Raw genomic sequence first — 13,994 nt, 5'->3', positions numbered from 1 at the left:
TCAAGGCAGGCAGCCAACAGAATAATGCAAGTCTAAAAGGAGAAATAGGATACATCCTTTTCAGGATGTCACCTGGCCAATTTCCTCCATGTCTCACAGTTAAAACGTGTAAGAGATGTATTTGGGATAACAGGGCTTTCCTAAGGCCCAAATTAATCACACAGTTTAGGGGCACTTTTTTTTTCCTAAAATCATATTTCAGTAGTAGATGAGCTTTCTGATGCTTCCCAAGCTCCCCTTCCCCTGCAAATTATGGCTTCTTCATTCAAAGTGAAAGAATTCTAATGTGATCATTTTCAACACTAGTGCATTTTCCTCTCTGTAAGGGAGAATGCTGTTAACTCATTTGGGGGTTCTGTTAAATGCTCTGCTGTCAGCTACCTAAAGCTTAACATAAGATTATGATACTTTGGTCAAAAACTAGGTAAGAATATTGTTGAAAATATTTCAAGGGAATGCTTGTACTACAAATCTGCAAATGTAGATTTAAAAAAAAAAATCTAGAGCAGATAATCTAGTATCTTTATCATAAAGTGTAGTAAGTGAACTTCATTCCTTCTTGTCCCTTTCCTTCCTCTGCCCTGTCTTTTTGTTGTTGAAATAAAAACTTTAGTACCTGGTTACTTACCCCAGACCCACAAAATCGGCCAAGTCTCACAGCTGTCTTATCATGACCATCAAAGAGCTCCACGTAATCGTAGCCACAGTCTGCCTCTTCTTCAACCTCAAAAGTCTGAAACATTAACTCGACTCGATGGCTGCGCTCTGCCACCAGGAGCCAGTCACAGTCTGCCTGAACTGGATAGTTGTTATCACCAAACTGAGCATGGGAGTACAGATCTTTGGGCTTGGTTTCAGCTTTCAGCCGACCACCACACTCTAAACAAAGGAAAAAGAAATAAGGATGAAGAAGTTTATTCAGTTCAAATTAGCATTTTCTTTTCATAGATGCCCAGCCTTATTCAGGCTGAGTGTATTTTTATGCCACAAGCAGGTCAATCAAACAAGGTGTAGAGTGAAGTACTACCTAGTATGAATACTAATCCACCATTCTGAGTTTCCCCTATATAAATCCTGTTTTATAACTACAGAAATTTGAGCATATTTCATAATTTTCAGGTGAAAGACCAAAAGGCAGGGAACACCAAAGCTGTAAGGAATGTGGTTCAAGAGGAAGGACATTCTCCAGGTAGGCATTTGAGAGGTGCCTGTGGTCAGCAAGGCAAGTGCTCTAAGTGGGGCATCCACATTTCAGTGGTGACAGCCTTTCCACATAGGTTAATGACACTTTGCAAGCAGATCAGCTCTAGCACACATGCAGTCAGTGATCAAGTGCAAAAGTCTTGTGTTCCATAGGAGCGTCGGCTTTAATCATCATGTGGTGCCTGGAGAGCCAGCTCAATGCTAAACACCACTGCCAAGCTCACTAGCTTGTTTGCTGTGTAGTTCATGGATGTGATCAGGTCTTTCTCTGCCAAAGATCGTGGCCAGGAGAAAGCTGCTACTACCAGAGAGAGACTTATAGGTGAAAACCTGCTCTTGAAGCAAGTCCTGAGCTGGAGATCCTTGCCCTGTGCCAAAGCAATATTTTCAGCATAAATCTCTATTTGTACTCAGTAGTAAAATTTATGTGTTGCTTTAGAGCTTCTTTATAACTCCACAAAAAGTTCGTAATTTAAATATGAAATTTACTGTATAGCCCCATAAGCTGTTCTTTAGCATTTGCTCAAGAAGAACAGATATTGCTGAAAATAAACCAAGCAGAAAAAAAAAAAAACCAAACCAAACAAAACAAGCAAACCAGCAGCTAGTATTTTATCCTTTCTAAATATTTTCAGCAGCTATAATTAAAAGTAATATTCTATCCTAAATAGCCAGTGAATTCAGCTTCTACAGTGACTCAAACATATAGGTGTTACGCATTTGCCAATTAAAAGTTCTATTACAATGCAACCAACAACAGAAGGAAAATTGCACTTAAAAGAAAAAAAAAAGGTATTGTTTTTTATTTTTCCGAGAGATGGGTGGGGGCTTTTTTTCTTTATAGTTAAAGATTTCAATGAAAAGAGCACAACTTTGTTCTTGTTTCTCATCAAGAAAAATCCATCCCTTACAGCACCCATAAAATCACCAAGTGCAAATGAGCTTGAAGCAAAACTTGAGATTCAGAAGTTTAGATTCAATTTTCATAAATAGATGATTCTATCTGCATTTTGATCAACTGTGGCTATTATAAATTGATCATTTTATAATTACCTGAAACAAATTACAAGATTCAAACATTTCTAAAGCTTTGGTGAATTAATAATTTGAATTTGACTTCAGTGTCACGGACTCCAGCCACACTAAACACGACCAACTGCAATGTTATATTGTGAGGAGTCACATTTCAGTTGAGAATTAATGAGCAAACCCTTACTTTTTAAAAACATGGGGTTTTTTCTTAATAAGAAAATGAAGGAATCAAAGCAGGAAATATAAATTATGTAAGCAGAGCAACCCATTATGAATAATCTGTTGTTCAATCTGAAATTTCAAAATTTTTTTGTTCTTTTAAAGAACAGGTAAGAGCCCATGATAAAGAAAATTTGTCAAATGAGTTAGTTCAAACAGTTATTTCTCACTGGTATTCTAATATTTTCCCCCTTTTTATTCCTATACTTGATTTCCCTTTTTTTTTTTTTTTTAACTGGACCGTTGCCAACAGTAAAAACATCTCCCTGCTTCAGACACAGAACAGCTGCTAAGAAGAAAATGTTTAATGAACTGTCTGCATTGTTTTCCTCTTCTTGCTACAGCGGACAGGAGCTTAAAGGGAAGTTGTAGCCTTACTAGCAACGTCAGAAAACGGCAATTCCCTTTCCTCTGCCCTTCTCCCATGGATTGTGGCCTTATATTTTAGGATAAAGTATTGATTTTAGAAATTACAAGTCAATTTTTCAATTTCTCAAGGACTAAGTTGTAATTTCAGAAGTCTACATCCAGCCTGCACAATGCATGCTGCATTAGGACGTGTGTGACAGGCTGTGATGGGTCTGCACAGAACAGCACAGTGCCACGCAGCAGCGCTTGCGCAGCCTTGATCCCAGAACTAACTGAGCTGCGCCGCCCATCATGTTTTCTGTTGTGCTGGGTCGGCTCTGCTGTAGGTTCGATGTACACAACTGACTGTAAGGAACTACGTCTGACTTGTAAAAAGCTGCTGGTCTGACAGCTTCAGGTGAAAGACTTTTTTCTAGATCAGCTAAGGAACAAAAAACCCTTTCTTGTTTCCTGACCATTCTAGGGTCTTTTAGTCTTCTTACAAACGTAAGAGCAAATCAAGCAGTAGTCTCTTGACTGTTTAACAAGCTGGACAGATGTGAAAAGCTTAAACTCTCACTATCTGAACTAGCAAAACAAGATTATAGGTTTGATTCAGCGTGGCCATAATGAATTATTATAGTCATTTTGGAAGCCACACAGGATCATAAACTGAGTGACACCTGAGATGTCCAAATTCATCAGAGGCATCCTCCCAGGGTTGACAGGTAGGAACAGGACCTACAGCAGACCTGAAACCTCCTGCAGCAGTGGCTGGAGGACAGGCGCCAAAAATGAGGCCATCCAGAAGGGAAACAGATGCCTGTGTTAGGGCAATCAAATCACTCTCTGAGCAATGATGATTCATGCTCTGTCAGGAGAATTTTTGTAAATTCCTTCTGAATGGGTTATGCCTTTTCGGAGAGGGAAAAATACAACAGAATCTCTTTCTAAAACAGTGTTGCACTTTAAAAACAGCATTTTATAAGTTTTGCTTCACCTAGCGAAGCCTTTCTATCCAACTTATTTTTTGAAACTTTATTACCATTGCTGCTACAGTTTTATCCTAGTTTTGAAATATTCAATGGACTTTGGTATTTGAACAGTATTTCAAGCCAAAAAGTGTCACAGAAGGCAAATCAACATCATCATCAGGATCTACATGATTTAATGGCCTCTTATTCTAGAAGATGCCGGGAACACAGCAGCACAGGCACAGGATCCAGTTACTCTTTCTCTGCTGTTATATTACACAGCTCCTTCTACTGAGTGAGTTCTGCCCAGAGGTCTGAAGTGAAGGGAGTGGCTTCCTCAGCTCTCCCTGTCTCTCTGCACAGCTATGCAGGACTGAGTGCAAACTCGCATATCTCCACCGCATAGCATCAATTACTTGCTAGAAAAAATAAAATAAGGAAATACAATCCGCTGTCTAGACACTTGTGAGATATCTATTTATTCACATGTGTGTCCAAAACAGAGGAGTAAAATTCCGATGAGGCATCTGTGTTTGGCTCTAGACTGCAGGAAAAAGCTGCAAGATCTGAGTCGTGACTCACTCAAACGGTACCTCAAAGTCCTGGTGATGCATTGTTCACCTTAGGGAGCACTTTGTGCAACAGAGTTGACAGCAAAAATGTCCTCTATAGGAGGCAAGCTTTCTAATTTTTACAACTTTCTTAAAAACTGGGCAGATTCTATTCTTCAGATTTTCTCAGAAAAGCACTATTATGCATGCTAATTAAGTTTTTACAGTTAAGGCACATAAAACTCAGCACATATATATAACTATCTATCTGAGGGAAATTCCAGCAAGTTATAATCTAACTAGCAATCTTTAGAAGTTAGCAAATACAAATTTGATCTATTTCAATACCATGACTGCTCCAATTCTGCAAATTGAAAGCGAGTAGAATAAATGAGACAGTAGTTCTACAACACCTGTTTCTAACAAGAGTTCTGACCTTTAACTATTTAGCCCAAGGTAATTTAAAAATGAGTAATTATTACCATTTCTATCTAATTTTCCATCTAAGGGGAGGGGTTACTGTGGTAGGGAAGGCAAACAATGACATGCTTGTAGAAGAGGATTTCCCACACGAAAAACTGAATTACAAGTAGTCGCTAAAATTTTCACTTTCCAGGCTCAGATCATGAAGTGTGAATAGTTCATATACTGTTGCCTACTGCCTTGCTCTGAAAGGGAAATTAAATTAATAACGTTTTAGAATTAGTCTTAACAAGCAGAAGGAAAAAAAATACTAACATTGATATATGAGGATTTGTTAGCTGAGCACTACACATCAACTTAATGAATACGCTGGGTAATATCAAATGGTATTAACAGTGGCTAATAACCTTGATTACTATCTTCTACTAATGAACTGCTGCCTGTCAGTAAACCTTATGTACTAGCACAGATATTTATAAATATTTTCTGCATTAATATTAATTTCCAAATACTGGATGAATAAGAATGAAAGTAAAGACAGACATTACGTTCTGAAGAAGAAAACAAAAAACCCCAAACCCCCTTCTTACAGCAAGCACTGGAAGTTCAGAGATTCAGCACTAGGGGCCACTGTAAGCCAAGGAACTTCAACGAAATAATGTGCACACTGTGAAAAAGTCCCAGGAAATCTATTCATGCAATTGAAAAACATTATTTTAATTTCAGTGATCTTTGCCAAAGAACAAAATTAAACGGTAAATGTGAAGGACATTATATTCTAACAGTCTTAAGAAAGTCTTCAGTATTGTTTTTTACTTATTTTTCTTTGCCTCGTCTACTTTTTAGCTCTACAGGAAAGTAATAGCTGTTTACACGAACCCCAGACTTGTTTAAGTTAGAACAGAATAGTAATGGAGTTGCATCACATGCCCCAGTGAAGTATTGCCATTACAAATACAATGAAAAGCTATTGAATCTTTTACAAAGTAATGGGATGAACCTTAAGAAATATCTCTTAGACTGTCTATGCCAATATCCTCTTTTTATCAGATTTTGTTTCAAAAATCTTTTAATCATTTACCTGTAAAATTGAGAGAGATGCACACAGGAAGAGAGCGAGGAGGAGAAAGAAATGTCTAAAATATTAGAGAATACCTTCTGCAATCTCAGACTTTTCCTACTGTTGTTAAGGTTTCATTAGATTTAGTTGTAACGTCGTCTTATCTGTTAACTCATCCCATTCCTATAAAAGAAATGCCTGAATATCTTCCACTAAAGAGCAAAGGGGAACTTATTAGTAAAGCGCATCCTGATTTTCTGACCTGTAGAGTGTGTTGCTTGGAAGCCTTTTCTTTGAACTGATGCATCAGAAATAAAGCGGAGAAACATTTTGTTGCCAGTAGCCATAAGAGGATCTGGTATCTTATTGCCGCATAAGCGTCCCAGAATTGGTGATTTTTCACTTTCACCATCAAACACTTCCAAGTGGTCGTAAGCACATTCTTGATGTTGTTCTATCTCAAATTCGTTGAAGGTCTGGGGGAGTGGGGGGAAAAGGCAAAATGACTCAATTTAGTACTGTATTTCCTGTACTTATATGGTACATATGTGCTGATAGCATGTTTCAGAATACGAAGTAGATGTAGTTAAGGTGACACAATTTAGCAGCTACAGACCTGTAGCTTTGAATAACATACTGATTTTAGGAAAGTGGAATAATTAAGACAGTGAATTTTAAGAGGGCATCATCCTTCATATAAAAAAGAATTAGAATCTTTATAGCCCATGAATATCCATAACAGAATATTAAATCTAGACCACTGTGATTTTTCTGTTGCATTTGTACCATTTGTAGGATAATTCCAAATTTCACAGAACATTCAAAACAGCAAAAAGCAGGAAATCTATTGGTTCCTCAGATAGCTGAGGACTGATTGAAACATCTGCAAAACATAACGCCCCCTCCTCCCCTCTTTTTTATTTACCTCACGTTGCAACTAAAGCCTTCAGGAATGACCTTCCCACGTGAATGGTTATGCATGAAAGTTATATTTTCTGATCTATTATCTAGAGATCTATTTTTTTTATTATTACAACACTAAAAATATTTCAGGCTGCACCCTTCTTGCTAAGATCACATATTTCCTAGCAAAATCATTGTGAAAAATAGGAAAATGTTGTTGATTGTTTATTAAAAAAAAACTTCAGCAGACTCTTTTGCTGTCCTCAGCACTCCCAAGAAGATTCGAATTGCTGCCATAGTTTCAACTATTATTGCAAACTTTACTTTGTTTCACATCTGCGATGTTGCTTCTACACTTCAAAACGTTTATCTGTTTCTGAGCTCCTAGGGATTCTCAGTATCTCTTAGTGCTCATGGCAGCTTGCAAGGACAAATTTGGGTCTACTAGAAATTGTAAACTGAAAGTCCTTCAAAGCAGAGCCTGGCCAACTTAGTTTCAAAAACTTTTGGAATTTAGATTTCTCAAACTCAGAGTGTCCAACCAAAGGCATTTCCCAATGATGGATGCCATACCCTACAGAAACTGCTAAAACACACACAACTAATACCTGCTTTTCAAATATGGAAGAGTGTCTTCCAAGACTGGACTGATATAAAAAAATTTATTTAATGGGGACATCTAAGATTTCAGATAAGACTTTTTGACCAGTTTTAAATTTCAACCAGAAACCTGAAGATTAAAATCCAGTAATTTCCTCTCATGTAAACACTGAGAAGGCAGTATACATACATATCTTTGTGAATTTTCAGAAATCACCTGCAATTTAAGGTGAAATTCAAAATCTGTTTTGCTCAACAAAATAGTATAAAAGCACTAAGGCTAAATGCTCCCATGAGTAGTCATAGCTGACTGTTTATGAAAAAGAAAAACCACTAAAGGATTAAGAAGCAACAATTTTAAGGAATAAAAACTGAACTATCAAATACTGAGCAAATACAATAATTATGCATTCTATCTGGTACACCAAAGAAAACCTGACCTACCAAATCCCTTGTGAAGTCCAGCCAGTGTGAAATGTGATGATATTTATATTAACAGCTGACCTAAAGGAGATATAAGGGCCTAACACAAAGTATTTCGCCCAAAGAACTGGAATATTCAGAATAACAGTTTTGTTTTGTGAAAAGTGAAGAGTTGCATGATGCAGTGGATGTAGGTTCATTTCACAGGAAAGTTTGGGGGTTTTATTAAGGGAATGAAACTGCAGAGGCAGTGAAAACAGCTGTACAGCAGTCCCTCCTGCTGCTCTTAAATTGTAGTCAGCCATCCTACTTTTATGATGCCAAGTACGTGTTGTCATTTATACCCAAATAAAATCTGATGGATTAAAAAAAAAAACCCAGAAAGCCGAGATACTAACTGTAAGGGAGTTAGTTAAATATAGAATTGAGTCAAGCCAACTTGGAATCGACGGGAGCAATAGATGTGATCCAAGAGCAGCCTGCAGAACTTTGTTTTCTTTTAGAAGAAAATTGTATCAGTATTGTTCACTTCTCATCTGTACAAAAAGATCACTCTCTAGGAAACATTTCTCACCGTGAACTGTAAGACACACCTATTATTTTTAATATTGGACTTATCACTGGGATTCCTAAGCCTGCAGGGGGACAGCACATGTTGTACTGGGTCCCACAAAGAAGAACAGGAAAAAAGTCCTAAATCTGTTGTGAGTCTAACAATGGATTCTAGCAATTACAGAGAGAATCAAAGGAACTTGCCTTTTAAAGGAAAAGCAAATCTTAATATTAAAGTCTTTTAAAAGCTCAAAATGCCTAATATTTCCAGATATCCAGAGGTGATCTCCATTTTTCTAAAAAGCAGTCAGTTCCCAGCAGTGGACAAAGAGCAGGCTTGAAAGAGGACAACTGCACAAACTTTCCTTAAAGTAGAACATGGCTGAGTAGTTGCTGCTAACTTTCTATTATTTAGTGCCAGCAGAGTTCACAGATGATTTAATAAAAATTGGAAGTATATTTAAATCACACTCTATCTTCCTGGGACAAATACTTTTGAATACCTATGCCACCATGACTACAGTCACCATTTTGATTGTCTCATTAGTGGGAACGGTATTCAGAAGTGTTAGATACGGCTTCTGAACATCCAGCCCTTTCTATCTATAGCACTCAACTGAGTAGATATGTTGGTGGCACTTACGGATAGCTGCCTGAACAGGACACTTAAGTCTGTCTCTTATAAACATCCGGCTGATTAGCTTATGAAAATCTCTCTGCCACATACATTTGCAACGCCATCTTTATCTACACATTTCATTTAAAAATTCTGAAGGGCATGTAAAATATACCATTTTTTCATAGGCTTCTTAATTACCCCAAATGCTTAACTTTAGCCTTTTCAGGAAGAGACTTTTCAATGATTATCAGAGTGAGAGCAACTGCAACAAAAGATCAGTTTCTGTACACACATCCCTCTTGAAAAATTAAGCACAGCCTCACAATTTATGTGGTTTGTTACCATGAAGAAATCAATTCTCTCCTTGTTCAATTTAACTAAATAAACTGTGAGGACTAAACCTAAATACAGTGTGAAAGTCCAAGAAAAATATTTATCCATGGTAGAAGTATGGTATTAATATTATTAATATTATTGATATGGGATCTTGCTGTACTAGACAGACTTTAAAGATACTACACACACAGAATTTAGTAGATTGACCCTACTGGCTTGCACAGAAAAGTGGATTTCAGACTCTATATCATGGAGGTATTTTTGAAAATTCTATCCAGTAAAATTCTGCTATTTTTTTCCAATTTCATTGGCAAAAGCCAATTTAAAAACCTTTCCTTTTAAAACAGACCACATGATATTTCACTGAAAGAAAATCTGAATGCTGGGATTTTGCATGCTGAGGTTAAAAGTTCTGAAAAAACTTTTACAGTAACATGCCCAGGCCTGGCTAGCTTTGGTTTATTCAGCCAGGATGAAGAAGGCTTGCTCAGAAGTGGCTGCAGGAAGGCTGCCTGAATCAAAAACCTGTTTTTCACCCTTTGAAGGTACAGAGCATACACACCACTCATTTTCTGCAACCCCCACATTCCCCAGAACAGTTTAACTATTTTACTTCTGGTGAACCCCTGTTCACCAGAACCAGCACCAGTAATGGGTTACGGTTTTGGCTAAGGTCAGGAGTTATGAGATGGCAACATATATCCCTTTCATCCCTGCATCAGTATTGCTTCTTGCTTCTACCTCTCTGAAGCAGACACACCTCTCAAGTTCATTTGCTCCAAAACACTTGTTAATCAATTTACCAGATTTTAAATTATGTAAGGTCAGCTTTTGTTGTGGCTGTCCCCTGAGACTCCGGCTGAAGGAACACTGGGGCTGATCTCAAAGCAGAAAAGCCCCCTGGGCAGGTCTATGCCTTTGGCTTTGTACAGAGGTTAGATTAACTCAGCAGATCTGCAAAGCTCCCTAAACTCTGCTAACCTGTCTTCAGCCACCAGCACTGTCCTCAGCCAGCTGGACTCAAAGGTTACTTAACTAACTTAGGCTGCTCTTCTACTTATGTTAAAATTTGGAGCCACTTTTAAATGAGAAGTCCAGATTCTTGGTTTTTTGTATCTTCATTCCCTCCTTGAAAAGTATAGAATGGAAATGCAAAAGTTTTGTGGAGAGGACTGTTCATAACTTCTAATTTTGCTTATTCTATATTATTGGAGATTGTGTAAATGGCCACTGCCGTATTTGTCAATATTTTGTGCAAATTTAATGAATTGCAACAATGATACAGTAAAGTCTGACAGGAGAAAAGTAGTCCTCCTGCCCTTTGCTACCCAGAGTATTTACCATCCCCACAAACTTAAATTCACAGCTCTATGATACCAAGTAGCCCCAGTAGGCCAGGAATGGACAGGAATCAGCTTTTTAAAACCATTTACCTCTGGACTACAAACTGATAGTAAAGTTTAGTAACAGTTTCATATTGTTGAGTAGTCATTTGAGGAGGTGGAAGAAAAGAGAAAAAGGAAGGGTAGGCAGAAACTCACCAGTTTGACCCTCTGCCCAGGGGTGGCACTGATTTCCCACGTGCACTCCTTTCTACTGGGATACTTGTCGGGCCAGTTGGGACTCGTGATGATGCCGTTGGGACTGTGGATCTTCTGTTCACACTCAGCTGTGCCAACAGTGATAGCATCAGTTAGTCTGGGGGTCTGCATTCAGAGGTAGCCAGAAAAGTACTCTTTTTTTGTCAGGGGACCCACTGAATGGAAAGGGTCTTTAGGAAAATAGCTAAGCACGCTCTTCAGTGTACACGAACACATTCTTCCCCTTTGGCAAACGCTTTATGGCAATTAACCCAGCACCCTTGTTTACTGATTGTTGTGAAACATACACTGTTGTTTACAACGGATGGTACTTTTTTGGAAAAAAATATTATAAAGGAATATACATAAGTATTAAAATTTAATTGAATATTTTGCTATTCCCCTCATTCTACATACAAGTAAGTATGAAAATCCATGTGAGAAATCTTGCTACTCCAACTTCCAGTGATATTTCTTGAATAATTTCTTTTTCTCTCTTCTTACTAATTTTCATACTGCAGCTACAGAGTAATCATTTTGATTTCTAAAACACAGTTTCTAGGGACATATATATGACTAGAGAACAGCTAAGACTAAACTGTGAGTTTGTACCAAGAACAGCTTAGTCATTCACATCGTAACTGAATCACCAGCACATCTCTGTGAATAAATACAAAGAAGTAAAACTTAAAGAAGGCAAGAAAGCAACCTGTTTCATTTTTGTATTTAGTTTTTTAAAATATCAAATTACTTTATAAATATCAGAATTATTCAACAGGAATCTTTTAGAGCAGGCAACTATCATTCCAACACCAGTGATAATGCAAGTGATTCACAAAGGGTGCATATTTACTCGCAAATTAAATCCATGCTCGAATACAGCCTTGAGAAATTACAGTAGCTCACGTGATATTGCATGCTTGAGGTTCATTTTCAGATAATCTAAATTCTACTTAAGCCCCAAAGCCTCCTGTTTTCTTGGAGGTGGCCACACCTTGAGACAGCAAATAGGAAGTAAGATGCATAGGGACTTGCCTGGAATTTAGATTGTCTGAATATGTCCCCTAAAGTAAACACAGAAAAGGCTGATAGAGTTTCAACCTGACTGTGAGGAAACTAACTGCTACTGATAGGAGCAAGTAACAACTTTACCAAGCTTCTCTCCAGAAACTCTATCCCTGTGTTTAATACAGTGTTAGACAAATACCACAGCTCGAAATGTTCGACACTTCACAGCACTATTACAAGTAGCACTCCCTGCCAATGATCCCAATTTTTCCAAACTGCATTCCTGTGGACCTCAGACTCAGACACGCAAATGCTGGGGATGGAGGGGACGGGAAAAGGGCGGGGGAAGTGCTTAAGCCCGAACGTCTAAGCCCCCATAACCAAGATCCTTCTTTTTCCTTTATTTTCCTTGGAAGAAGATCTGCAGAGATATTCCTGTAAGACAGCTGTATATTCAACTGTTCAAATACCTTACCACTTACCCTCCTTGCAGTCATGCTTGTTTTCATGTAGCACAAATCCATTTCGGCACTGGCAAACATAGCTTCCTACTGTGTTGATGCACTCGTGCTGACAGCCACCATTGTCCTTTGAACACTCATCCTTGTCTAAGAAATACACAAGAAGGTTAGGTGAGCAGTAGTCCTCATTACCAAAAAGGAAAAGGTTTAGCACAGTGTTTGAGTCCAGAAAAGGATAAACTAAGGCACAGTCACTCTTCTCAGTATGGTGGTTTCGTGGTACCTTAGTTCTAGCCACTCATTGCTCAGCCTGCAACCTTGTACCATGGCACAAACAGTCTGTCTCGTCTCTCTAGGAAGCGAGGGGTAGTTCCTAGGGCAGAGGAACACTAGTAAAATGAGCTATATCAAAGGAGATAAGACAGTTACCAGCATTTACTCTTTCAAGTGGTCTAGCTGGTAAAATTTAATAAATATCTCATCCAAAGCTTTATTTCAGTAAACCATAGGAGCGTAATATCTGGACAACGCATAAACTATTCTGACTTTATGCAAATGTCACAGTTTAATGATGGTATGTTGGAAGGAACACGTAGGCCAAACAAGGTTTCAAGCTCTGCACATTAAACGTACACAAAAAGAAGGATGTAACATAAACTTACTAAAAAAGTTGATTTTTTTTTCCCCAGCAGAGTGACAGTGTGCTTTATTTTTAATTAATCTGGACATTACAGAACATCACAAAACAAAAAACATTTTCTTGAAAAACATACAAAAGAAACTGGCATTAATTATTTCAAGATCTACAATATAGCATGCAGTTCTGTTTAATAACATATAATCCTTTAAAAGAGCTTTTAGTGTGTTAGAAGTAAAGCAGAGAGTAGGGGAGGAAATATGACCTGCATTAAACAGCTACAAATTCATTGCATGGAAAAAAGCCAAACTAGATTAACAGGCTGTCATTCTAGCAAGAGGCCTCAGCTGCCACCCTCCTATGTCATTCAGCTGTTGTCATTTTAGGTGAGGCTGGTCCATTTAAAAGAGGCAGACTGCTACTGACACATACATACATACACACATACATGTATGCATATGTATGTACCTATATGTATGTACAGACTCATATATTAAATCCTGAGATACAAAAACATGTACCTACATAAATATATATAAACACACACATATATTAAAAAACTGAAGCTTACAAACCATGTCATTTCAACATGCAAAAGAGAGGAGGAAAAAGAGCAAAGAAATTGTGGTCATCCCAGAGGTCCAGTTGTTGCAGGGCTGGAATGCAGGGCATGCATCCCCTTCAGCCTCATGTACCTTGGAAAGCAGCAGTGAGCATTATCGCCAAACAAGGTAACATGCGATGTTTCAGACTTTAGTAGGCACAGTAAGAATTTCTATAGATTACAAGCCACTATGGATCATTTAAGTCTCTCTTTGCTGTCATACGTATTTTTTTCCCTGCCTTTACTGACACTTACATTCAGTAACACAACAAAGGAAGTTTGCATCATAATTGCGTACACATCAGCTTTATCTGCCAAAATGTATGCAACACTTGACCTGTCTTGCAGTTCTTTCCATAAAAATGAGCTTCTAATTCCATACATTATGATAATGTACATTTATAGATAAATTCTGCAAGTCACACCCAAGCATCCACTGCATTTTGTCCTGTAAACCTCAA

General features: G+C 37.9%; 1 protein-coding gene across 1 annotated transcript in view; it reads right to left on the bottom strand.

The window, feature by feature from the left end:
• The window catches only part of TLL1 (tolloid like 1), a 142,409-nt gene that overhangs the window by 5,099 nt on the left and 123,316 nt on the right, over positions 1-13,994 (bottom strand). The window contains exons 17-20 of the mRNA XM_075091075.1: positions 12,314-12,439; positions 10,785-10,912; positions 6,073-6,286; positions 629-879 (exon numbers count right to left, since the gene is read on the bottom strand). Of these exons, the coding sequence (XP_074947176.1) occupies positions 629-879; positions 6,073-6,286; positions 10,785-10,912; positions 12,314-12,439 (719 nt within the window). The remainder of the gene's footprint in view (positions 1-628; positions 880-6,072; positions 6,287-10,784; positions 10,913-12,313; positions 12,440-13,994) is intronic.

Source organism: Phalacrocorax aristotelis, chromosome 4, assembly GCF_949628215.1.
Source record: "Phalacrocorax aristotelis chromosome 4, bGulAri2.1, whole genome shotgun sequence".
NCBI classification, from domain to species: Eukaryota; Metazoa; Chordata; class Aves; order Suliformes; family Phalacrocoracidae; genus Phalacrocorax; species Phalacrocorax aristotelis.
Note: the sequence above shows the minus strand (reverse complement) of the source record. Positions and strands in the feature narration are given on the sequence as shown.